This window comes from Somniosus microcephalus, chromosome 13, assembly GCF_052327205.1.
Source record: "Somniosus microcephalus isolate GS21.2 chromosome 13, FLI_Smic_1.0, whole genome shotgun sequence".
In the NCBI taxonomy this organism is placed as follows: Eukaryota; Metazoa; Chordata; class Chondrichthyes; order Squaliformes; family Somniosidae; genus Somniosus; species Somniosus microcephalus.
This window is the reverse complement of record NC_140999.1, coordinates 72,517,562-72,543,370: the sequence shown is the minus strand read 5'-3', so window position 1 is coordinate 72,543,370 and position 25,809 is coordinate 72,517,562. Positions and strand designations below refer to the sequence as shown.

Genomic DNA, 25,809 nt, shown 5'->3' with positions numbered 1-25,809 from the left:
ACCTGTCGCAGATGCATCTGTCCACGACTGTATTGGTAGCAGTGAGCACCGCACAGTCATTGTGTTGACGAAGTCCCGTCTTCACACTGAGGACACCCTTCTTCTTCTTAGGCAGTCCCTCGGAACTGAGGATGACTTGCTTCCACATTAAAAATGAGCTTGCAGGTGACTGATGAGTCCAATGCGGGACCTACAGTCTCTGTCACAGGTGGGGTAGACGGTGGTTGAAGGGGCGGGTGGGTAGGGTGCTTGGGTTGACGTGCGCTGCTTGCGCTTGCTCCCGGCGAAGAGACTCGAGGTGTTCGGTGCCTTCCCGGATGCTTCTCCTCCACTTTGTGCGGTCTTGGGCCAGGGATTCCCAGGTGTCGGTGGGGATGTTGCACTTTTTCAAGGAGGCTTTGAGGGTGTCCTTGAAGCGTTTCTTCTGCCCACCTGTGGCTCTCTTGCCGTGCCAGAGCTCCGAGTAGAGCGCTTGTTTTGGGAGTCTCGATGTGACCCGTCCATCGGAGCTGATTGAGCGTGGTCAGAGCTTCGATGCTGGGGATGTTGGCCTGAGCAAGAACACTGACGTTGGTGCGCCTATCCTGCCAATGGATTTGCAGGACCTTGCGGAGGCAGCGTTGGTGATACCTCTCCAGTGCTTTGAGGTGCCTACTGTACATGATCCATGTCTCTGAGGCATACAGCAGGGCAGGTATCACTGCTGCCCTGTAGACCATGAGCTTAGTGCCGGGTTTGAGGTCCTGGTCTTCAAACACTCTCTTCCTCAGGCGACCGAAGGCTGCACTGGCACACTGAAGGCGGTGTTGGACTTCGTCGTCGACGTCTGCCCTTGTTGACAGTAGGCTCCCAAGGTATGGAATGTGGTCCACGTTGTCCAAGGCCTTGTCGTGGATTTTGATAATCGGGGGGCAGCACTGTGTGGCGGGGGCAGGTTGGTAGAGGACCTTTGTCTTACGGATGTTTAGTGTAAGGCCCATGCTCTCGTACGCTTCGGTGAAGGTGTTTACGATGGTTTGGAGTTCGGCCTCCGAGTGAGCGCAGACGCAAGCATCGTCTGCGTACTGTAATTCAACGACAGAGGATGGGACGACCTTGGATCTGGACTGGAGGCGACGGAGGTTGAATAGTTTCCCGTTTGTTCTGTAAATTAGCTCCACTCCAGTGGGGAGCTTACTGAGGGTGAGATGGAGCATTGCAGCAAGGAAGATTGAGAAGAGCGTTGGTGTGATGACACAGCCTTGCTTGACCCCGGTTCGTACGTGAATTGGGCCTGTGGTGGAACATAAGAACATAAGAAATAGGAGCAGGAGTAGGCCAATCGGCCCCTCGAGCCTGCTCTGCCATTTAATAAGATCATGGCTGATCTGATCCTAACCGCCAATCTACTATCACAGAACCATCTCCTGAATCTAACAGAATTGGACACACGAAATAGGAGCAGGATCAGGCTACACGGCCCCTGGGCCCGCTCCGCTACCCACAGAACCATTGGTCAGGATCACGGCTTGCATGTCGTCGTGAAGCAGGCGGAGGATAGTGACAAACTTTTGAGGGCAGCCGAATTTGAGGAGGACACTCCATAATCCCTCACGGTTGACAGTGTCGAAGGCCTTTGTGAGATCAAAGAAGGCCATGTACAGTGGTTGGTGCTGTTCCCTGCATTTCTCTTGTAATTGGCGTGCGGTGAAGATCATGTCCATTGTGCCCCTTAGTGGGCGGAATCCGCATTGCGACTCTGGGAGGAGCTCTTCGGCCACTGGGAGAAGGCGATTGAGGAGGATTCTTGCGATGACTTTCCCTGTGGCAGATAGCAGGGAAACTCCCCTGTAATTACCGCAATCGGACTTGTCACCTTTCTTGAAGATGGTCACAATTACGGCGTCTCTGAGATCCCCTGGCATGCTCTCCTCCTTCCAGATAAGAGAAATGAGTTCATAAATTCGCGCCAGTAGTGCTTCTCCGCCATGCTTTAGTGCCTCGGCGGGGATTCCATCTGCTCTTGAGGCCTTGTTGTTCTTCAGTTGTCGGATGGCCTTTTCAACCTCATGCCGGGCTGGGGTTGTGCTGAGATGGTGGCGGGTAGCATGCTGTAGGATGGAGTTGAGGACACTCGTGTCGAAGACAGAGTTGTGGTTAAGGAGATCTTCGAAGTGCTCCTTCCAGCGGGCACTGACTGCTTCCCTGTCCTTGATGAGTACTGTCGAAGACTCGACTCCCGAGTAAGACTCTGGTAGTAAATAGTAGTCTGGGCGGTCGGGGCTGGAGAAGCTGCTTGCTCCATTAACAAGGAAACTTTACTCTTTTGATCTTTATTCCTTTCAAGATTTGTGTCAATTCAGGAATGGTTTTATGTCTCCAGTCAAGGTAAACTAAAGTCAACGGTTCCTTAAGTTCTGTTCTGAGGCTGTTTACAAGGGCGTTAATTAAAGGGATTTGGTAATTTTCTTTTGTCATACCCGAATGCTGTCCCATAACTGCTTCCATTCTTTCTATATAATCCTCAACGTCTTCATCCCTTTTCTGAGTTGTCTCAATTATCTTATCTAGTGTTGATTATATTCTCCTGACTTACAGCACTGGGGTTGGGTGATTCACCACCCGCTACGCCTTGTTGTTGCACTTCGTATTCAGGAGGTGGGGCTTGTCTTCTGAACCATCCCTGATCCTCGTCATCACTGGAATGAGTCGTGGGCATGGGAGGATATTCACAGGGAGGAGCGGTAGGCTTCGGGTTTTGTCTTAAAGGCATTAGCGTAACCTTTTCTTGTTTAATCAATTTATTCATTACATCTCTTCTTATTTTTGTTCTCAATTTTACTAGCTAATATGCTGCGTTCCTTACGTTTTTCTGCTTCCCTTTTCCAATCTGAGAAGGCAGACCAATTTACTAACTTTGCACCCCTTCTCCTTGGGTCTCTGCCTGCTAGGCAGTTTTCTAGACATGTGATTCTATCTAGTTTAAATGTACCATCCACGGGGAAAGGGTGTCTGTCTTTCTTGGTCCATCTAGCCCACTTAGGTAAATCATTTATGGATATCTGACCATAGTAGGTAAAGACATAAGAAGCGGGAGTTCCCTTTTCTGGGATCTTGCTCTGTGCAGCTCCCATCTTAGTTTGTTTGGTGTTTTTTTTTAAACTAGGCTCTCTTCTTCTAGATCGCAAGTTTCACCCCTTACCCCCTTACGATTATTACTGACTGTCCAAAGGACCACAAGTGATGAAAAATAACAAGTAGTGACAACAGTCAAAGAAATGATAAGTAATGCAGCCGCCCAAACAGGCAAACAGACCAAATATTCAGACATTTATCTTATACTCTAAACTAAACAAATAGTCAATTCTCAGTTTGCGTTATACGCCACTACAAGCTGAGTCCTTAACGTTTAACTTATACTTTATGTGAGAGTTTTCTGTCTTAATGTTGTCAATAGTCAACAAAAAATGGAAAACAATGGTTGCGATAATTCTTAACCTCTATATTCATATAAAATCCTTATGCTTTAATGCGAGGGGCTTGAACCCTCGTAGAAGGTATCTCAACGGAGAATAATCCTGGACCTGATAATACAGATCTTAATAAATTACAGTGACAATTCTCAAACGATACTTTCTGCCGCGGGACTCAGCCCCGGCTCAAGGGACCCACCCTTGATACTGCAGTTTTAACTTGGTACCTTATCTGTCTGGGACTCAGCCCTGTCGACTTTCTGTCTGGGACTCAGCCCTGTCGACTTTCCTCTTGCCTTCTTTGCCCGACACTTTCTGTTTTCAAAGACCTGAGTTGTCAGTCTTCCCCTCCTTTCAGTGGTCAACAATAAAAGAAGCAAAGTTACAGGATTCAACTCAAATCTGAAACACGAGTCTTAACTTGATCGCAGTACTCCCGTCGGAAGAAACAGACCACACCAATTCAATATCTAATGAGAAATCCTTTTATGTGATAAAACATCACTGTGGCCAGTCAGGATCTGTCATTAGAGATTCACGATGTCCTTGTCCGTGACTTACCGAAAGGCAGCAAGCGATCTCGGTGGGACCTCCAAGTAATACTGTCGAAGTCTCGACTCCCGAGTAAGACTCTTTAAACACAAAGTATCGTTAAAGACAGGCTTTATTTGCTTGCAAAGGAAGAGTTGTGTAGTCAAGGGCTACATCAGACCTCTTCAAAGTAATACAGAATTTGTAACATATTTATACAGTACAGAAACAAAACAGGCTTTCTATGCCACATGACATAGTATTGAATCATACCTGATTACAAAGGCACAGACCTTGCGAATTATTGAAACAACGTATTCCGGGCTGCGTTAGAATAACGAACAGAAATACCTTGGGATAAGATTAACTAATCCTTTACTATGGGATCCCTCTGTTCCTTCTGTTCTCTCACTGTACCAACTGGGCCTGTGGGCCGATGTTTACCTTATCATGTCCTTGGCTGTTTGTTTGGTAAATGAGGCTCCTTGTTAAGCTTATCACAGATAAGGAGTACGTATGTAGCATTCCTAAATTGTCTCATTCCCTTGAAACATGATTAGTGAATCATGCTGTTGGCCATTTAAAGTTTTTATTCTATGCCCAGGAAGCCATTTTATGTCTAAGTGAGAAACTGTACTTCCACAGTACCTCTCTGTTCTTGGCTCGCAGTGGGGAAGGGCCTTGGGTGCTTGGGCCGTAGATGATCTTGACTGCGCTAAAGAATCCACGCACGTCGTGGTTGTCAGGACCTCCTGCGCTTTCTCCACCCACCATCTGTTCTTTAGGTCGCGAGTTGTGTTGTGTGGCACTACCACCGTGCTAAATGGGATAGATTCAGAACAGATCTAGCAGCAAAACTGGGCATCCATGAGGCGCTGTGGGCCATCAGCAGCAGTAGAATTGTATTCCACCACAATCTGTAACCGCATGACCTGGCATATCCCTCACTCTACCAATACCGTCAAGCCAGGGGACCAACCCTGCTTCAATAAGGAGATTTTTTTTATTAGTTTATGGGATGTGGGCGTCGCTGGCAAGGCCAACATTTAATGCCCATCCCTAATTGCTCTTGAGAAGGTGGTGGTGAGCCACCTTCTTGAACCGCTGCAGTCCATGTGGTGAAGGTACTCCCACAGTGCTGTTAGGGAGTTCCAGGATTTTGATCCAGCGACATAAGTCAGGATGGTGTGTGACTTGGAGGGGAACTTGGAGGTGGTGGTGTTCCCATGCGCCTGCTACCCTTGTCCTTCTAGGTGCAAGAGGTCGCGTGTTTGGGAGGTGTTGCTGAAGAAGCCTTGGCAAGTTGCTGCAGTGCATCTTGTAGATGGTACACACTGCAGCCACGGTACGCCGGTGGTGGAGGGAGTGAATGTTTAAGGTGGTGGATGAGGTGCCAATCAAGCGGGCTGCTTTGTCCTGGATGGTGTCGAGCTTCTTGAGTGTTGTTGACACTGCACCCATCCAGGCAAGTGGAAAGTATTCCATCACACTCCTTACTTGTGCCTTGTAGATGGTGAAAAGGTTTTGAGGAGGTGAGACACTCGCCGCAGAATACCTAGCCTCTGACCTGCTCTTGTTACCACAGTATTTATGTGGCTGGGTCCAGTTAAGTTTCTGGTCAATGGTGACCCCCAGGATGTTGATGGTGGGGGATTCGGCGATGGTAATACATCTTCAGTCAGAAGTGCCGAGTGGATGATCCATATTGGCCTCCTCCTGAGGTCCCCACCATCACAGAAGCCAGTCTTCAGCCAATTCGATTCACTCCACGTGATACAAGAAACGGCTGAGCGCACTGGATACAGCAAAGGCTATGGGCCCCGACAACATCCCGGCTATTGTGCTGAAGACTTGTGCTCCAGAACTAGCCGTGCCTCTAGCCAAGCTGTTCCCGTACAACTACAACACTGGCATCTCTCCTGTCCACAAAAAGCAGGACAAATCCAATCCGGCCAATTACCGCCCCATCAGTCTACTCTCAATCGTCAGCAAAGTGATGGAAGGTGTCATCAACGGTGCTATCCAGCGGCACTTACTCACCAATAACCTGCTCACTGATGCCCAGTTTGGGTTCCACCAAGACCACTCTGCTCCCAACCTCATTACAGCCTTGGTCCAAACATGGACAAAGGAGCTGAATTCCAGAGGTGAGGTGAGAGTGACTGCCCTTGACATCAAGGCAGCATTTGACCGAGTGTGGCATCAAGGAGCTCAAGTAAAACTGAAGTCAATGGGAATCGGGGGGGGAAACTCTCCACTGGCTGGAGTCATACCTCGCACAAAGGAAGATGGTTGTGGTGGTTGAAGGTCAATCATCACAGCCCCAGGACATCGCTGCAGGAGTTCCTCAGGGCAGTGTCCTAGGCCCAACCATCTTCAGCTGCTTCATCAATGACTTTCCCTCCATCATAAGGTCAGAAATGGGGATGTTCGCTGATGACTGCACAGTGTTCAGTGCCGTTCACAGCTCCTCAGATAATGAAGCAGTCCATGCCCGTATGCAGCAAGCCCTGGATGACATTCAGTTTTGGGCTGATAAGTGGCAGGTAACATTCACGCCACACAAGTGCCAGGCAATGACTATCTCCAACAAGCAAGAGTCCAACCACCGCCCCTTGACATTCAACGGCATCACCATCCCCGAATCCCCCCACCATCAACATCCTGGGGGGGTCACCATTGACCAGAAACTTAACTGGACCAGCCACATAAATACTGTGGCAACAAGAGCAGGTCAGAGGCTAGGTATTCTGTGGCGAGTATCTTCACCTCCTGACTCCCCAAAGCCTTTCCACCATCTACAAGGCACAAGTAAGGAGTATGATGGAGTACTCTCCACTTGCCTGGATGAGTGCAGTTCCAACAACACTCAGGAAGCTCGACACCATCCAAGACAAAGCAGCCCGCTTGATTGGCACCCCATCCACCATCTTAAACATTCAGTGCCTCCACCACCGGCGCACCATGGCTGAAGTGTGTACTACCTACAAGGCTTCTTCGGCAGCACCTCCCAAACCCGTGACTTCTACCTAGAAGGGCATGGGAACACCACCGCCTCCAAGTTCCCCTCCAATTCACACACCATCCCGACTTGGAAGTATATCGCCGATCCTTCATCGTAGCTGGGTCAAAATCCTGGAACTCCCTCCCTAACAGCACCGTGGGAGTACCTTCACCACACGGACTGCAGCGGTTCAAGGCGGCGGCTCACCCCCACCTTCTCGAGGGCAATTAGGGATGGGCAATAAATGCTGGCTTTACCGGCGATGCCCACATCCCATGAATGAATAAAAAAACCTCCAATTAGTAGTAGAATAGTAGGGAAAGTACTCAGCTCGCTTGCCATACACAATTGAAGACCAGTAGCTTCCCCAGAGGGAACTGGGGATCTAGATACACAAATCACTAAAAGAAGCGATGCAGCTTAATATGGCCATTAAAAAAAGCAAACAAAGCACTGAGGTTTGTTTCTAGAGGGTTAGAATTGATAAGCAGTGAAAGTTATGTTAAACTTGTATAGAACCTTGGTTAGACCACATTTGGAGTACTGTGAACCGTTCTGGTCTCCATATTACAAAAAGGATTTAGAGGCACTAAGAGAAGGTGCAAAAAAGATTTACTAGGTTGATACCACAACGGAGAGATTATACCTATCGGGAAAGACTGAACAGGCTGGGGCTCTTTTCTTTAGAAAAGAGAAAACCGCTAAGTGACCTGATCAAGGTTTTTAAGATTGTGAAAGGGTTCAATAGGATAGACATAGAGAAGATGTTTCCACTTGCGGGCGAGACCAAAACTAGGAGCCATAAATATAAGAACGTCATTAATAAATCCAATAGGGAATTCAGGAGAAACTTCTTCACCCAGAGTGGTTAGAATGTGGCACTCGCTTCCACAGGGAGTAGTTGAGGTGACTAATATTGATGCATTTAAGGGGAAGCTAGATAAATACATGAGGAAAAAAGTAGAAGGAAATGTTGATGGGGTGTGAGGAGACTCATGTGGTGCATAAATACTGGCCTGGACCTGTCGGGCCCAATGTCCTGTTTCTGTGCTGTAAATACATTTATAGATGTCATGTGATCTGATGTCAATGATCGGGTGTCATGTGGTCAAAGTATCACGTGATTAAACCTCCAGAAATCCCTCCAACAGAGTTTGCAACCCTGTTCCACCAGTATGCCAGGTACTGATGAACAGCTAACAGCTCCCTACCCACCCCGTCAAACATTAGCAGCTGTAGCACATGGAAGGAGGGGGTCCCGGACATGGGTCTGCAGGACATTAATCCTCCCCTAATTTGGCTTGGATCTGTAGGGACAGGAGGAGGCCATTTAGCCCCTCGAGCCTGTTCCGCCATTCAATGAGATCATGGCTGACCTGCGACCTAACTCCATATACCCGCCTTTGCCCCATATCTCTTAATACCTTTGATCAACAAAAATCTATCAATCTCAGATTTAAAATTAACAATTGATCTACCATAAATTGCCATTTGCGGAAGAGAGTTCCAAACTTCTATCAACCTTTGTGTGTAAAAGTTTTCCTAATCTCTCTCCTGGCTCTAATTTTTAGACTATGCCCCCTAGTCCTAGAGTCACCAACCAGTGGAAATAGTTTCTCTCTATCTACTCTATCTGTCTCCCTTAATATCTTGAAAACTTGATCAAATCACCCCTTAACCGTCTAAATTCTAGGGAATACAACCCTAGTTTTTGTAATCTCTCCTTGTAATGTAACCCTTGAAGTCCGGGTATCATTCTGGAAAACCTACGCTGCCCTCCCTCCAAGGCCAATATATCCTTCCTAAGGTTTGGTGCCCAGAGCTGCTCACAGTGCTCCAGGGGTGGTCTAACCAGGGCTTGTATAGCTGCAGCATTACTTCTACCCCCTTGTATTCCAGTCCTCAAGATATAAAGGCTAGCATTCAATTAGCCGTTTTGATTATTATTTTTATGTATCTGTTCATGCCATTTTAATGACCTATGTACCTGGACCCCCAAGTCTCTTTGGACATCCACTGTTTTTAGCCTTTCACCATTTAGAAAGTATCCTGTTCTATCCTTTTTAGGTCCAAAGTGGATGACCTCTCATTTACCTACATTGAAATCCATTTGCCACAGTTTTACCCATTCACTTAATCTATCAATATCTCTTTGTAATTTTATGCTTCCATCTACATCGCTTACAATGCCGCCTATCTTTGTGTCATCGGCAAATCTAAGTCATTAATAAATACGGTGAAGGCCCCAACACAGGTCCTTGCGGGACATCATTAGTCACATACTGCCAATGGGAGTACCTGCCCATTATCCCTACTCTCTGTCTCCTGCCGCTCAGCCAATTTCCTAACCAGGTCAATAATTAGCCTTCAACTTTAGTTAACAGTCTATGAGGGACTTTTTCAAATGCCTTCTGAAAATCCATATAAATAACATCCATAGACATTCCCCTGTCCACTACTTTAGTCACCTCTTCAAAAAATTTAATCAGGTTCGTCAGGCATGACCTACCCTTTACAAGTCCATGCTGGCTCTCTCTGATCAACTGAAAATTTTCAAGGTGTTCAGTCACCCTATCCTTAAATATAGATTCTAGTAATATCCCGAGGGTAGGGTAACTGATCTATACTTCCCTGGCTTCCCTCTTGCCATTCTTGAAATAGCAGAGTGACGTACGCAATTTTCCAATCTAAAGGAATGGTTCCCGAGTTGAGAGAACTTTGGAAGATTATAGTTAAGGCATCTGCAATATTCTCACCTACTTCCTTCAAAATCCTGGGATGGAAACAGTCTGACCCTGGGGATTTGTCACTCTTTAGTGCCATTATTTTCTTCATTACTGTTATTTTGCTTATGTTAATTTTGGTGAGTCCGTGTCCCTGATCTCCCAGGCACTCTGGCCCTACAGCAGCCACCTTGCCCTGTGCAGGCTGCCAATGTAGCAGATCCCAGGATCAGGACATCCCTCCCTCAATGGAAGAGGATCCTGGGATGGCAATGAACTAGGAAACCCTACAAACATAGAATGAACTGAAATCACATCCTGCTGGCAGGTCTCCAGCATTAGGCACGATCCCAGGTGAGGGCGAGAAAAAGAAGCAACGCTGCAGGAGATGCAGCCAATCCTGGAATATTTGGCTCATCTGGTTTACTGTACATACAATGATCATTTTGAAAATAATGACACTTGCAAATAAAGGACACCTGATGCAAGTCCCTTAGGTGTCCCTAATTTATAGGTTTCATTGTAATTCATTCTAGTCTTTGAATTTTTTTAACTGCAGAGCTTAGCATTACTAACAAAATTCTGCTTATTCTCATGATTTGTAGTCCGTCACTTGCTGAATCAAAACGAACAAGTGTTGTGACAACAGCAGTGGTTCAATGTTGTCTAAAGGATGTGTTTTTTCTATGTCTCTAGGAGGCCGAAGTTCAGAGAGACGGAGGAGAAGGAGTAGAGAAAAGAGTCGGAGTTCAGAGAGACGGAGGAGAAGGAGTAGAGAACGGAGTCGGAGTTCAGAGAGACGGAGGAGAAGGAGTAGAGAAAAGAGTCGGAGTTCAGAGAGACGGAGGAGAAGGAGTAGAGAACGGAGTCGGAGTTCAGAGAGACGGAGGAGAAGGAGTAGAGAACGGAGTCGGAGTTCAGAGAGACGGAGGAGAAGGAGTAGAGAACGGAGTCGGAATTCAGAGAGATTGAGAAGAAGAAGTAGAGAACGGAGTCGGAGTTCAGAGAGACACAGAAGTAAAGAAAGAAGGAGGGTAGGTTCTTTGTTAGTGTGATTAATTATTGCAGCTAAACTCAAGGGTTGCATTGGAATTCCTAGATCCAGGCCTAAAGCGGAGCAGGGGACATTTATCCACATAATACTGCCGTCATTTCAGTTCTTGCAGTCTGAAGCACGGGACGCTCACATCAGGCTAATCCAAGAGATTTAAAAATCTTCAGTTCTGATGTGTGTCTTGAAATAATTCATTTATAACAAATTGAAAGGGAAGAGTTGTCTATAGAGTTTATGCTACAGTAATCAGAGTGGTCATAAACGGAGTGCACCATAAACACAGTGTAAAAACTGGGAATTTGGTGAGAGTGGGAATTCGGTGCCGAGGGGGAAGGGGGGTGCTGCTTTTTATCTCCAATTCTTGTAGTGGTTCGTGTTACAAGTAAATATTAAATCTCCTCTACCTATAACAAACTAGATTAACTAATTAGTTAATAAGCTAAAAACTATAAGCTAAGAAACATAAGTAAGAGCAGGAGTAGGCCATAGGGCCCCTCGAGCCTGTTCCGCCATTCAATAAGATCATGGCTGATCATCGACCTCAACTCCACTTTCCCGCCCGATCTCCATATCCCTTGATTCCCCTAGAGTCCAAAAATCGATCTATCTCAGCCTTGAATATACTCAAGACTCAGCATTCACTGCCCTCTGGGGCAGAGAATTCCAAAGATTCACAACCCTCTGAGTGAAGAAATTCTTCCTCATCTCAGTCTTAAATGGTCTACCCCTTATCCTGAGACTGTGCCCCCTAGTTCTAGGCACTCCAGCCAGGGGAAACAACCTCAGCATCTACCCTGTCAATCCCCTTCAGAATCTTGTATGTTTCATTGAGATCACCTCTCATTCCTCTAAACTCCAGAGAGTATAGACCCATTCTACACAATCTCTCATCATAGGACAGCTCTCTCATCCCAGGAATCAATCTAGTGAACCTTCGTTGCACCGCCTCCAAGGCAAGTATATCCTTCCTTAGATAAGGAGACCAAAACTGTGTACTACTGTACTCCAGGTGTGGTCTCACCAAGATCCTGTACAATTGTAGCAGGACTTCCTTACTCTTGTACTCCAACCCCTTGCAATAAAGGCCAACATGCCTTTTGCCTTCCTTATTGCTTGTTGTACCTGCATGCTAGCTTTCTGTGTTTCTTGCACGAGGACACCCAAATCTCTCTCAACTCCAACATTTGAAAGTTTCTCACATTTAAAAAAAATTCTGTTTTTCTATTCATCCTACCAAAGTGAATAACCTCATTTCCCTACTTGATTAAATACATAAACCTTAATTAATTAAATTAAATTAATAAATAAAACAAGGCTAGATAGGGATTGCAGTGCAGGAGCTGTGCAGCAACTGCAGTATGTGGAAGTTTGTTGAGAGCAAGGCGATCCCGGACAACCACATCTGCAGTAAGTGTCTGCACCTTGAGAAACTTCAGCTCAGAGTTGTTGAGCTCGAGTCCGAGGTGCAGAAATTGTGGGTCATCAGGGAGCAGGGGAGTTATGGACATTTTGATCCAGGAGGCAGTCACAGCCCTTTGTGGTACAGATCTGGTTAGTGGTCAGGGACAGGAGGGTGTGACTGCGAGTCAGGCAAGTAAGGGGACCCCAGATGCAGTGTTGGAGGAGCCTTGGCCTTTGCCTTTATCCAACAGGTACGAGGTTCTTGCGGCTTATGTGGATGAGGGCAAAGTCTGCAGCGTGGATGAGCAAATTGATCACGGCACCATGGTACAGGAGGCCATTCAAGAGGGGGGGGAGTGAAAAGGAATGTGGTAGTGGTAGGGGACAGTATAGTCAGGGAGATAGATACTGCTCTCTGCAGCCGCAACCGGGAGTTCCGATGGTTGTGTTCCCTGCCCAGGGCCAGGGTTAAGGACATCTTTCGCAGCTAGAGAAGAACTTGGAGTGGGAGGGGGAAGGATCCGGTTGATGTGGTCCACGAAGGAACCAAAGACATAGGTAGAACTAGGAATGAGGTTCTGCAGAGGGAGTTTAAGGAGCTAGGGTCCAAATTAAAAAGCATAACCTCAAAGGTAATAATCTCTGGATTACTACCTGAGTGACGCGCAAATTGGCATAGGGTCAAACAGATCAGAGAGTTGAATGCGTGGCTGAGTGCTGTGGGAGACAGGGGTTTCGATTCATGGAGCACTGACACCAGTACTGGGGAAAGAGGGGAGCTGTTCCGTTAGGACGGGCTCCACTTAAATCGGGCTGGGACCAGTGTCTTGACAAATCGAATAACTAGGGCTGTAGATAGGGCTTTAAACTAAAAAGGGGGGGAAGGGGTTAGGTGAGGGGAAATTTAGAAATCTAAAGAGAAAAGTCAAGGCAATGGAGCAGTGTCGCGATTTGGGTAAAGATAAGCAGAGTATGAGAGGAAGGGACAGAGTTTAACGGTAATAGTGCATCAGTGAATAAGGTCAAATCATGGTCCTCGACCCTGCCTATTTCCCAAACTTCTGCTCTCACCCCTTCCACTCCCTCCCACAACCATGATAGGGTTCCCCTTGTCCTCACCTTTCACCCCTCCAGTCTCCACATTCAACGTATCATCCTCTGCCATTTCCGCCACCTCCAGTGTGATCCCACCACCAAACACATCTTCCCCTCTCCTTCTCTTTCAGTATTCCGAAGGGACCGTTCCCTCCGCGACATCCTGGTCCACTCCTCAATCACCCCCAACAGCCCCTCCCCTCCCCACGATACCTTCCCGTGCAAGCGCAGGAGATGCAACACCTGCCCTTTTACCTCCTCCCTTCCCACTGTCCAGGGCCCCAAACACTCCTTTCCAGGTGAAACAGCGATTTACTTGTACTTGCAATCCAGTATACTGTATTCGCTGCTCATGATGCGGTCTCCTCTACATTGGGGAGACCAAACGCAGATTGGGTGACCGCTTTTAGGAACACCTCTGTTCAGTCCGTAAGCATGACCCCGAGCTTCCGGTCACCTGTCACTTTAATTCTCAGCTCCACTCCCGCTCAGTCCTCAGCCTCTTATACTGTTCCAATGAAGCTCAATGTAAGCTCAAGGAACAGCACCTCATCATTTGATTGGGCACTTTTCAGCCTTCTGGACTCAACGTAGAGTTCAACAATTTCAGACCATAACCTCTGACCCCATTTTTTTGTTACATGGCGGCTGCTGCTTACACCTAGGGTCTAATGAGGAACTTCAAGTAATTAATAATTGTAAAGAAAAAGGACTGGAGAAATTAAAGGCACTAAAAGCCAACCTGATGGCCTACATCCTAGGGTTCTGGAAGAGGTGGCTACAGAGATAGTGTATGCATTGGTTGTGATCTTCCAAAATTCCATAGATTCTGGCATGGTCCCAATGGATTGGAAGGTAGCAAATGTAATTGTGAAAGGAGGGAGAGAGAAAACGGGGAACTACAGGCCAGTTAACCTGACATCAGTCATTGGGAAAATGCTGGAATCTATTATTAAGAAAGTTGTAACGGGGCACTTAGAAAATCATATGATTAGGCTGAGTCAACATGGTTTTATGAAAGGCAAATTGACAAATCTATTTCCCGCCTTGCTTCCCCTTCCCCCTCCTCGCTTTCCCCTTCCCCCTCCTCGCTTTCCCCTTCCCCCTCCTCGCTTTCCCCTTCCCCCTCCTCGCTTTCCCCTTCCCCCTCCTCGCTTTCCCCCTCCCCCTCCTCGCTTTCCCCCTCCCCCTCCTCGCTTTCCCCCTCCCCCTCCTCGCTTTCCCCCTCCCCCTCCTCGCTTTCCCCCTCCCCCTCCTCGCTTTCCCCCTCCCCCTCCTCGCTTTCCCCCTCCCCTCCTCGCTTTCCCCCTCCCCCTCCTCGCTTTCCCCTTCCCCCTCCTCGCTTTCCCCTTCCCCCTCCTCGCTTTCCCCTTCCCCCTCCTCGCTTTCCCCTTCCCCCTCCTCGCTTTCCCCTTCCCCCTCCTCGCTTTCCCCTTCCCCCTCCTCGCTTTCCCCCTCCCCCTCCTCGCTTTCCCCTTTCCACCCTCCTTCCCATTTCCTTCTCTTGTCTTAAGGCAGTGATTCATGATGGTGTATGGTTCCAGGGTGCCCTGAAAGTGGCCATTCCTCACTTTTGAGCCTAGACAGTGAATATTAATGTGATACTCAACTGTGGGTGAAACATCACAGTATTTGCCTGATGTGCACTGGACACAGAAAAGGCTACAGGACCTGTACTGCTGAACACCTGTGCTCAAGCCATGTCTCTAGCCAAGCCGTTCCAGTACAGCTACAACACTGGCATCTACCTAACAATGTGGATAATTGCCCAGGTATGACCTGTCGGCAAAAAGCTGGACAAATCCAACTCGGCTAATTACCGCCCTATCAGTCTACTCTCAATCATCAGCAAAGTGATGGATAGTGTTGTCAACAGTGCTGTCAAGCAGCACTTTCTCACCAATAACCTGCTCACCGATGCTCAGTTTGGGTTCCACCAGGATCACTCGGCTCCAGACCTCATTACAGCCTTGGTCCAAACGTGGACAAAAGAGCCGATTTCCAGAGATGAGGTGAGAGTCATTGCCCTTGAAATTGAAGTCAATGCTGATCTGGGGAAAAATTCTGCAGTGGATGGAGTCATATCTAGCACAAAGGAAGATGGTTGTGGTGGTTGAAGGTCAGTCATCTCAACCCCAGGACATCGCTGCAGGAGTTCCTCAGGACAGTGTCCTAGGCCCAACCATCTTCAGCTGCTTCATCAATTACCTACCTTCCACCATAAGGTCAGAAGTGGTACTGGTTGCTGATGATTGCAGTGTTCAGTTCCATTTGCAATTCCTCAGATCATGAAGCAGTCCATGTCTGCATGCAGCAAAACCTGGAAAACATCCAGGCGTGGTTTGATAAGTGGCAAGTCACATTTATACCACACCAGTGCCAGGCAATGGTCCTCTCCAACAAGAGAGAGCTTAGCCACCTCCCCATGACATTCAATAGCACTATTGTCAAATCCCCCCACCATCAACATCCTCGGGGTCACTAGTGACTAGAAACATCCTCGGGGTCACTAGTGACTAGAAACATCCTCGGGGTCACTAGTGACTAGAAACTCAACTGCACCAGCGACATAAATGCCGTGGCTACTAGAGCAGGTCAAAGGCTGGGTATTCTTAGGCTCACCTCCTGACTCCCCAAAGCCTCTCCACCATCTACAAGGCACAAATCAGGAGTGTGATGGAATACTCTCCATTTGCCTGGATGGGTGCAGCTGCAACAACACTCAAGAAGCTCGACACCATACAGGACAAAGTAGTCTGGTTGATTGGCAGCCCATCCACTCGTTTAAACATCCACTTTCTCAATCAGCATAACTATAAACAGATTAAATAAAAACAGAAAATGCTGGAAATACTCAGCAGGTCAGGCAGCATCTGTGGAGAGAGAAACAAAATTAGTGTTTCAGGTCGATGACCTTTCATCAGAACTGGAAAAAGTTAGAGATGTAACAGGTTTTAAGAAAGTACAGAGGCAGGGAAAGGGGGGAGGGGAGGAAAGAACAAAAGGGAAGGTCTGTGATAGGGTGGAGGGCAGGAGAGATTAATTGACAAAAGGGATGATGGTGCAAGGAGGTGTAAATGGCAACAGCAGAATCATTAGCAATACCTGCTGTCTAAAAAATGGGAGTAGTGGTTATGATCTGAAATTGTTGAACTCAATGTTGAGTCCAGAAGGCTGTAAAGAGCCTAGTTGAAAGATGAGGTGCTGTTCCTCAAGCTTACATTGAGCTTCATTGGAACAATGTAGGAGGCCGAAGTCAGGAGTGGGAGTGGATTGGAGAATTAGAATGACAGGTGACCGGAAGCTCAGGGTCACACTTGCGGACTGAACGGAGGTCCCCCAATATAAACAGATGATCTGGTCATTATCACATTACCGTTTGTGGGACCTTTCCAACAAGAGGGAAGGGTAAGGGAACCAAAGCAAGGGCTCCTTGGATGACGAGGGAGATAGAGAAGATGATGAAACAAAAAAAGAGGGTGTATGATGAATGTCAGGTGAATTCTTCAAGGGAGAAGCAGACCAAATATAGGAAACCTTTTTTTAATCCGGCACGGACGGGACCAACGTGGTGCCGGTTCATCAAAAATTCCGGATAACCGAACGCTATAGTAAAAGATACGGAGAGCTGACAGCTCCGTATAAAGCAACAAACCCTGTTTTTAGCAACAAGTTCAGAACAATGGCTACAAGTTGCAAGCGTCTCTGTAGCTTAGCAACAGCTGCAGCCACACCCTTGCACAGCAACAGATGGAGGAACGCAAGTCAATATGAAGTAAAACCTACTCCTGAACTTTGCCGGTTAACCGAGATTTCCGGTTATTTAGGTGCCGGTAAATCGAAAGTTTCCTGTACAATAAGTTGAGAGGGGAAGTGAAGATGAAAATAAGATTGGCAAAGAGAGAATATGAGAGTAGAATGGTGGTTAACATAAAAGGGAACCCAAAAATCATCTACTGGCATGTAAACAGTAAGCGGGTAGTAAGAGGCGGGGTGGGGCCTATTGGGGACAAAGAAGATGATATATGCTTAGAGGCGCAGAGCAAGGCTAAAATACTCAATGAGTACTTTGTATCGGTGTTCACTAAGGAGGTGGATGCTGACAAAATATCAGTAGAAGTGGAAAAGGTAGAAGCAATGGAAGGGGTGAAAATTGATAGAAGGATGTACTAGAAAGGCTGGGTATGCTTAGAGTGAATAAGTCGCCTGGTCCAGATGGCTTGCATCCCAGGTTGCTAAGGGAATTGGGGGAGGAGATAGCGGAAGGGCTACCATAATTTTCCAATCTTCCCTAGATGCGGGGGAGGTGCTTGAGGATTGGAAAGTGGCAAATGTAACACAATTGTTCAAGAAAGGGTGCAAGGACAATCCTAGTAACTACAAGCCGGTCAGTTTAACATCAGTGGATGGTAAAGTTTTAGAAACAATAGGCACGCAGTCCCTCGGAACCGAGGATGATTTGCTTTCACATTAAAAATGAGTTCTCAGGTGACTGATGAGTCCAATGCGGGACCTACAGTCTCTGTCACAAGTGGGGCAGACAGTGGTTGAAGGGGCGGGTGGGTGGGGTGCTTGGGTTGACGTGCACTCCTTGCGCTGCCTGCGCTTGGCTTCCGCTTGCTCCCAGCGAAGAGACTCGAGGTGTTCGGCGCCTTCCTGGATGCTTCTCCTCCACTTTGTGCGGTCTTGGGCCAGGGATTCCCAGGTGTCGGTGGGAATGTTGCACTTTTTCAAGGAGGCTTTGAGGGTGTCCTTGAAGCGTTTCCTCTGCACACCTGGGGCTCTCTTGCCGTGCCGGAGCTCTGAGTAGAGCGCTTGTTTCGGGAGTCTCGTATCGGGCATGCGGACAATGTGACCCGTCCATCGGAGACGACCGAGCGTGGTCAAAGCTTCGATGCTGGGGATGTTGGCCTGAGTGAGAACACTGATGTTGGTGCGCTTATCCTGCCAATGGATTTAGAAACAATAATCAAAGAAAAAATTAACGGGCACTTGGAGAGGTTTAAGCTAATTAAGGAGAGCCAACACGGATTTGTGTTTGACTAATCTCATAGAGTCATAGTCATAGAGTTTTACAGCACAGAAAGAGGCCCTTCGGCCCATCGTGTCTGCGCCGCCCATCCATCCCTGTCCAGTCTAATCCCATTTTCCAGCATTTGGTCCATAGCCTTGTATGCAATGGCATTTCAAGTGCTCATCCAAATGCTTCTTGAATGTTGTGAGGGTTCCTGCCTCTACCACCCTTTTAGGCATTGAGTTCCACATTCCAACCACCCTCTGGGTGAAAAAGTTCCTCCTCAAATCCCCTCTAAATCTCCTGCCCCTTACCCTGAATCTATGCCCCCTTGTTATTGACCCCCCTACTAAGGGGAAAAGTTCCTCTTTGTCTACCCTATCTATGCCCCTCATCATTTTGTACACCTCAATCAGGTCCCCCCTCAGCCTTCTTTGCTCCAAGGAAAACAACCCCAGCCTGTTTAGTCTTTCTTCATAGCTGAGGCGCTCCATCCCAGGTAACATCCTGGTGAATCTTCTCTGCACCCTCTCCAAAGCAATCACATCCTTCCTATAGTGAGGTGACCAGAACTGCACACAGTACTCCAGCTGTGGCCTCACCAGCGTTTTGTACAGCTCCATCATAACCTCCCTGCTCTTATATTCTATGCCTCGGCTAATGAAGGCAAGTATCCCATATGCCTTTTTAACCACCTTATCTACCTGTTCCGCTGCCTTCAGGGATCTATGTACATGTACACCAAGGACCCTCTGTACTTCCTAGGGTCCTACCACTCATTGTGTATTCCCTTGCCTTATTTGTCCGTCCAAAATGCATCACCTCGCACTTTTCAGGGTTAAATTCCATTTGCCACTTTTCCGCCCATCTGACCAACCCGTTTATATCGTCCTGTAGCCTGAGGCTTTCCTCCTCGCAATTTACCACCCCACCAATTTTCGTGTCATCTGCGAACTTACTGATCATACCTTTTACATTCTCATCCAAATCATTTATGTAGATCACAAACAACAAGGGACCCAGCACCGATCCCTGAGGTACCCCACTGGACACAGGCTTCCAGTCACAAAAGCAACCTTCGACCATCACCCTCTGCCTCCTGCCACTCAGCCAGTTTAGGATCCAACGCGCCAAGGCACCCTGGATCCCATGGGCTCTTACCTTCTTGACCAGTCTCCTATGCGGGACTTTGTCAAAAGCTTTACTGAAGTCCATGTAAACCACATCCACAGCATTTCCCTCATCCACCCCCCTAGTCACCCCCTCGAAAAATTCAATCAGATTTGTCAGACATGATTTACCCTTGACAAAGCCATGCTGACTATCCCCGATTAATCCTTGCCTCTCCAAGTGGAGACTAATTTTGTCCCTCAGAATTTTTTCCAATAATTTCCCTACCACAGATGTTAGGCTCACTGGCCTGTAATTCCCTGGTTTATCCCTGCTACCCTTCTTGTATAATGGTACTACATTAGCTGTTCTCCAGTCCTCTGGTACATCCCCTGTGGCCAGAGAGGTTCTGAAAATTTGTGTCAGAGCCCCTGCAATCTCCTCCTTTGCCTCCCACAGCAGCCTGGGATACATCTCGTCCGGGCCTGGGGATTTATCCACTTTTTGGCCTGCTAAAACCGCTAGCACCTCCTCCCTCTCGATGCTAATATGTTCAAGTATGTCACAGTCCCCTTGCCCGATTTCTATGTCCGCATCGTCTTTCTCCATAGTGAACACAGATGCAAAAAATTCATTTAAAACCCCGCCTACATCATCTGGCTCTACACACAGATTGCCACTTTGGTCCCTAATGGGCCCTACCCTTTCCCTGGTTATCCTCTTGCCCTTAATATACTTATAAAACATCTTAGGATTTTCCTTTATTTTGCTCGCCAGTGTTATTTCATGGCCCCTCCTCGCCCTCCTAATTTCTTTTTTAAGTATGCCCCTGCACTTTTTATACTCCTCTAGGGCTTCTTCCGTCTTTAGTCTTTTGTAACTGCCAAAAGCCCCCCTTTTATTTCTAATGCATTTTTGTATATCCCTTGTCATCCAAGGTTCCCTTTGCTTGTTGGTCCCACCCTTGACCTTTACAGGAACATGTTGGCGTTGTACTCTCTCTATTTCCCTTCTGAAAGTCTCCCACTGTTTTGATGTGGATTTTCCTATAAGTAGCTGCTCCCAGTCCACTTTGGCCAGATCCTGCCTTATCATATTAAAATCGGCCTTCCCCCAATTTAGAACCCTTATTTCCGGGCCGTCTTTGTCTTTTTCCATGACCACCTTAAATCTCACCGAATTATGGTCACTGTCGCCAAAATGCTCTCCTACTGATACTTCCACCACTTGCCCGGCTACATTCCCCAGAATTAGGTCCAGTACCGCCCCCTCTCTTGTAGGACTTTCTACATGTTGGCTCAAAAAGCTCTCCTGGATGCACTTTAAGAATTCTGCACCCTCTAAGCCTTTCACACTCTGACTATCCCAATTTATATTGGGGAAGTTGAAATCCCCCACTATTATTACCCTATTATTTTCACGCTTCTCTGAGATTTGCCTACATATCTGTTCCTCTATCTCCCCCTGACTGTTTGGGGGCCTATAGTACACTCCCAGCAAAGTGCTTGCCCCCTTTTTGTTTTTAAGTTCTACCCATAAGGCCTCATTAGAGGAACCCGCTAATATATCATCCCTCCTTACAGCAGTAATTGACTCCTTAATTAATATTGCAACACCCCCTCCCCTTTTACACCCCCCTCTGTCTCGCCTGAAGATTCTATACCCCGGAATATTGAGCTGCCAGTCCTGACCCTCCCTCAACCATGTCTCCGTGATAGCAACAATATCGTACTCCCATGTGCTCAACAACAACTTCAGTTCATCCACCTTATTTGCAAGACTCCTTGCATTAAAATATATGCCTTCCAGCCCTGCCATATTCCCTTTTGCCTTCACATATTTGCTCTGCCTTCCCAGCTGACTTGTTTTTTCCTCTGTATTTGGCTGTAAATCACCCCCTACTATAGCTCCACTCTGTACCCCATCCCCCTGCCAAGTTAGTTTAAACCCCCCCCAGCAGTGCTAGCAAACCTCCCCGCAAGGATATTGGTTCCCCTCTGGTTCAGGTGTAAACCGTCCGACTTGTACAAGTCCCACCTTTCCCAGAAGCAGACCCAGTGATCCAGGAAACTAAAGCCCTCCCCCCTGCACCATCCCTTTAGCCACGCATTCATCTGTTCTATCTTCCTATTCCTATACCCACTAGTACGTGGCACCGGGAGTAATCCAGAGATTACAACTTTTGAGGTCCTGCTCTTTAATCCTTCACCTAGCTCCCTAAATTCTTGCTGCAGGACCTCATCCCTCTTTTTACCTATGTCGTTGGTACCAATGTGGACCACGACCTCTGGCTGTTCACCCTCCCCCTCCAGAATGCCCTGCAGCCGCTCAGTGATATCCTTGACCCTGGCACCAGGGAGGCAACAAACCATCCTGGATTCACGTCTACGGCCACAGAAATGCCTATCTGTTCCCCTTACTATAGAACCCCCTACCACTATTGCTCTCCCACTCTTTTTCCCCCCTTCCTGGGCAGCAGGAGCACCCCCAGTGCCAGGAAGTTGGCTGCTGCTGCCTTCACCTGGTGAGTCATCCCCCTCAACAGTATCCAAAGCGGTATACTTGTTTGAGAGGGGAATGGTCACAGGGGTCTCCTGCACTACCTGCCTGCTTCTATTGCTCCGCCTGGTGGTCACCCATTTCCTGTCTTCCTGTGCAGCCCTTCCCTGCGGTGTGACCAACTCACTAAACGTGCTATCCACGAACCTCTCAGCATCGTGAATGCTCAACAACCCATCCACCCGCAGCGCCAGCGCCTCAGTGCGGTCTGCTAGTAGCTGCAGATGGATGCATCTCTGGCACACGTGGTCATCAGGGGCACCGGGGTCCCTGAATTCCCACATAGAGCAAGAGGAGCATATCACGGGGCTGGGCTCACCTGGCATGACCTTCCCTTTACTTAATTTAAATTAATTTACTATCACCAATTAAAAATATCTCTAAGGCGCTTGTATAGTCTACCAACAGTCCCTGCTACACCAGAAAGACCCTGGTAACTATAAACTACAGAGTTAAAGTTTAAAAAAGAGAAATACTCACCAACCAATCACTTACCTGCTCCCTGGTGACGTCACACTCTGATTACCTTTTACCTCTCTCCCCGCTGCTGAGTTGGTCGGGCCTCGCCGCACTCCGGTTTTTATACCGGGCTCCGACTCGCTGGTCCCGACTGGTCTCGGGCCTCGCCGCTCTCCGGTTTTTATACCGGGCTCCGACTCACTGGTCCCGACTGGTCTCGGGCCTCGCCGCTCTCCGGTTTTTATACCGGGCTCCGACTCACTGCTCCCGCTGGTCCCGACTGGTCTCGGGCCTCGCCGCTCTCCGGTTTTTATACCGGGCTCCGACTCACTGCTCCGCTGGTCCCGACTGGTCTCGGGCCTCGCCGCTCTCCGGTTTTTATACCGGGCTCCGACTCACTGCTCCCGCTGGTCCCGACTGGTCTCGGGCCTCGCTGAATCCGCCGGTTTTTATACCGGGCTCCGACTCACTGCTCCCGCTGGTCCCGACTGGTCTCGGGCCTCGCTGGTCGCCGGTTTTTATACCGGGCTCCGACTCACTGCTCCCGCTGGTCCCGACTGGTCTCGGGCCTCGCTGGTCGCCGGTTTTTATACCGGGCTCCGACTCACTGCTCCCGCTGGTCCCGACTGGTCTCGGGCCTCGCTGGTCGCCGGTTTTTATACCGGGCTCCGACTCACTGCTCCCGCTGGTCCCGACTGGTCTCGGGCCTCGCCTCTCTCCGGTTTTTATACCGGGCTCCGACTCACTGCTCCCGCTGGTCCCGACTGGTCTCGGGCCTCGCTGGTCGCCGGTTTTTATACCGGGCTCCGACTCACTGCTCCCGCTGGTCCCGACTGGTCTCGGGCCTCGCCTCTCTCCGGTTTTTATACCGGGCTCCGACTCACTGCTCCCGCTGGTCCCAATCTAGTTGAATTTTTTGATGAAGTAACAGAGAGGATTGATGAAGGGAATGCAATGGATGTTGTCTACATGGATTTTAGGAAGGCGTTTGTCAAAGTACCACATAGAAGGCTGGTTAACAAAATTGAGGCTCGTGGAATAGGTGGGTCAGTGGCAGCTTGATAAGGAATTGGCTTAAGGACTGAAAACAGTGAGTTGTGGTAAATGGCTGTTTTTCAGACTGAAGGATGGTAGACAGTGGTGTTCCTCAAGGGTCAGAGCTGGGGCCACTGCTTTTTTTGATATATATAAATAACCTGGATATTGGAATACAGAGTAGAATTTCTGAATTTGCCGATGACACCAAACTTGGGGGTGTGGCAAACAGTAATGATACCAATCGACTGCAACAAGACATAGAAAGGCTGGCAGAATGGGCAGACAACTGGCAGATGGAATTTAATAGAGAGATGTGTGCGGTGATGCATTTTGGCAGAAGGAGCAGGGAGAGGCAATATACATTTTATGGCACAGTTTTAAAGAGTGTGCAGGGACAGAGGGACCTGGGAGTTAATGTGTATAGGTCCCTGAAGGTGGCAGGACATATTGAGAGAGTGGTTAGCGAAGCATATGGGATCTTGGGCTTCATAAATAGAGGTATTGAGTACAAAAGTAGAGAAGTCATGCTGAACCTTTATAAAGCGCTGGTTAGGCCACAACTGGAGCATTGCGTCCAGTTCTGGTCACCACACTTTAGGAAGGATGTGAAGGCACTTGAGAGGGTGCAGAGGTGATTTACCAGAATGGTTCCAGAGATGGGGGATCTTATCTACAAGGACAAGTTGGAGAAGCTGGATTTGTTTTCATTAGAGCAAAGGAGGATGAGGGGTGATTTGATAGAGGTGTACAAGATTATGACGGGTTTGGATAGACTAGACGGGGAAAGGCTGTTCGCACTAGTTGATGGTACAAGGACTAGGGGACACAGATTTAAGGTTTTGGGCAAGAGATACAGGGGGGATGTGAGGAAAAGCTTTTTTACGCAGCGAGTGTTGAGGACCTGGAACTCGCTGCTGGTGGAAGCGGACACACTCAATGTTTTCAAGGGGAGACTGGATAGGCATTTGAGGGAAATAAACTTGCAGGGCTACGGGGATAGAGCGAGGGAGTGGGACTGACTGGATTGCTCTACAGAGAGACGGTGTGGACTCGATGGGCCAAATGGCGGCCTCCTGTGCTGTTATGACTCTATGACCTTGCTGTGCCCAAATTAGCAGTCGCGCTTCCTACATTACGACAATGACTACACTTCAAAAGTACTTAATTGGCTGTAAATTTGCTTTGGGCCATTCTGAGGTCATGAAAGGTGCAGTAGAAATGCAAGTCTTTCTTTCATGGTAGTTATTTTAGGTGAATTGATAAAAATGGTTACATACCGAATGGTGCATCTATCTATCTATTCTATCTATCTATCTTCTTATTTATTTATTTTATATATATATAAAGCGGTTCTTCTGTCTGTCTGTCATGCCGTCTGTCTGTCTGTATTGAATTAACTCGAAAGTTATAGAGCGTACCTACACGTGTGTTACGTCGAAAGAAAGCTGACGATTCCAGAACCGTCCTAAGCGTATTTACGTTTCAGCTGGACAAAAATTGCGCCCGCGGTATCCAAAAAACGTTCAACATTCCGCTCATTATCCGCTCATTAGCATCGAGTGACGTCAAGGTCGACCAATCATACGGCGGCTTCCTGGCGCGTGCGGCCGGGCCCTCCTACGGTCGAGTGACGGGACGATTGACCAATCCTACGCTTCGGTGACCTGACGGTCGACCAATCGGTGTGTGTGTGGGCGGGCCTTATCGTTCTGAACCGAGGTGAGCCGCCGCCATCTTGGTTCGAAACTTTTCCTTTCTTTTTCCCGCTTTCTGCGTCTTTCAAAAAAACGTTGCTTTTAAAACATATTGTTTTTTAAAAAAGTTAATTACTTTCTAAATCTTTTATCTAATCTCATTAATTTTCCTACCTTTCCCCGTTTTTCCAGGTAGGCCTCGAAGCCTCGGCCTCTCCTCCGCACCCACGCCCCAGCTAGGCACCTCCCGGCCCCAGTCAACAAGCGGCCCCCGATCGCCGCCATCTTTGTGAAGGCTGGAGGGGTGGGCCTCAGCCGAGTGCCGCTACCTTAGTAAAGGGTGCGCGCGCAGCAGGAGCAACTGAGACGCGGTGTCTCTCTCTGTTCCCCGCTCGGCTCGGGCGGGGGGGGGCGGGGCTCTCGGGAGTGCTGATCTCGGGCGGGGCTCGGAGAGCGGGAAGGGTTACCCCGGCAACCGGGCCCGCCGGCCGTCTCTCTCAACCGCAATCGGCGCTCTACAAGCCAGGTCGGGAGGGCGGGGCCATGTCAGTGCGTGGGGCGGCACGGAGCTCCGTGGAGCCATCGCTGGCGCTGGGCTCGGGTGCTTTGTGGCCTGTGGCCGAACAACGGCTGCGGACCTCGAGCTGACCGGGGCGCTGGACTCGGCTGGGCCAT

The 25,809-nt window shown here is 48.4% G+C and overlaps 1 protein-coding gene across 5 annotated transcripts in view; it reads left to right on the top strand.

The window, feature by feature from the left end:
- The window catches only part of LOC147108418 (uncharacterized), a 150,166-nt gene that overhangs the window by 77,539 nt on the left and 46,818 nt on the right, over nt 1–25,809 (top strand). For all 5 annotated transcript variants that reach the window (XM_086005036.1, XM_086005032.1, XM_086005033.1 and 2 more), the window contains exon 10: nt 10,407–10,744. In XM_086005036.1, the coding sequence (XP_085861162.1) occupies nt 10,407–10,744 (338 nt within the window). The remainder of the gene's footprint in view (nt 1–10,406; nt 10,745–25,809) is intronic.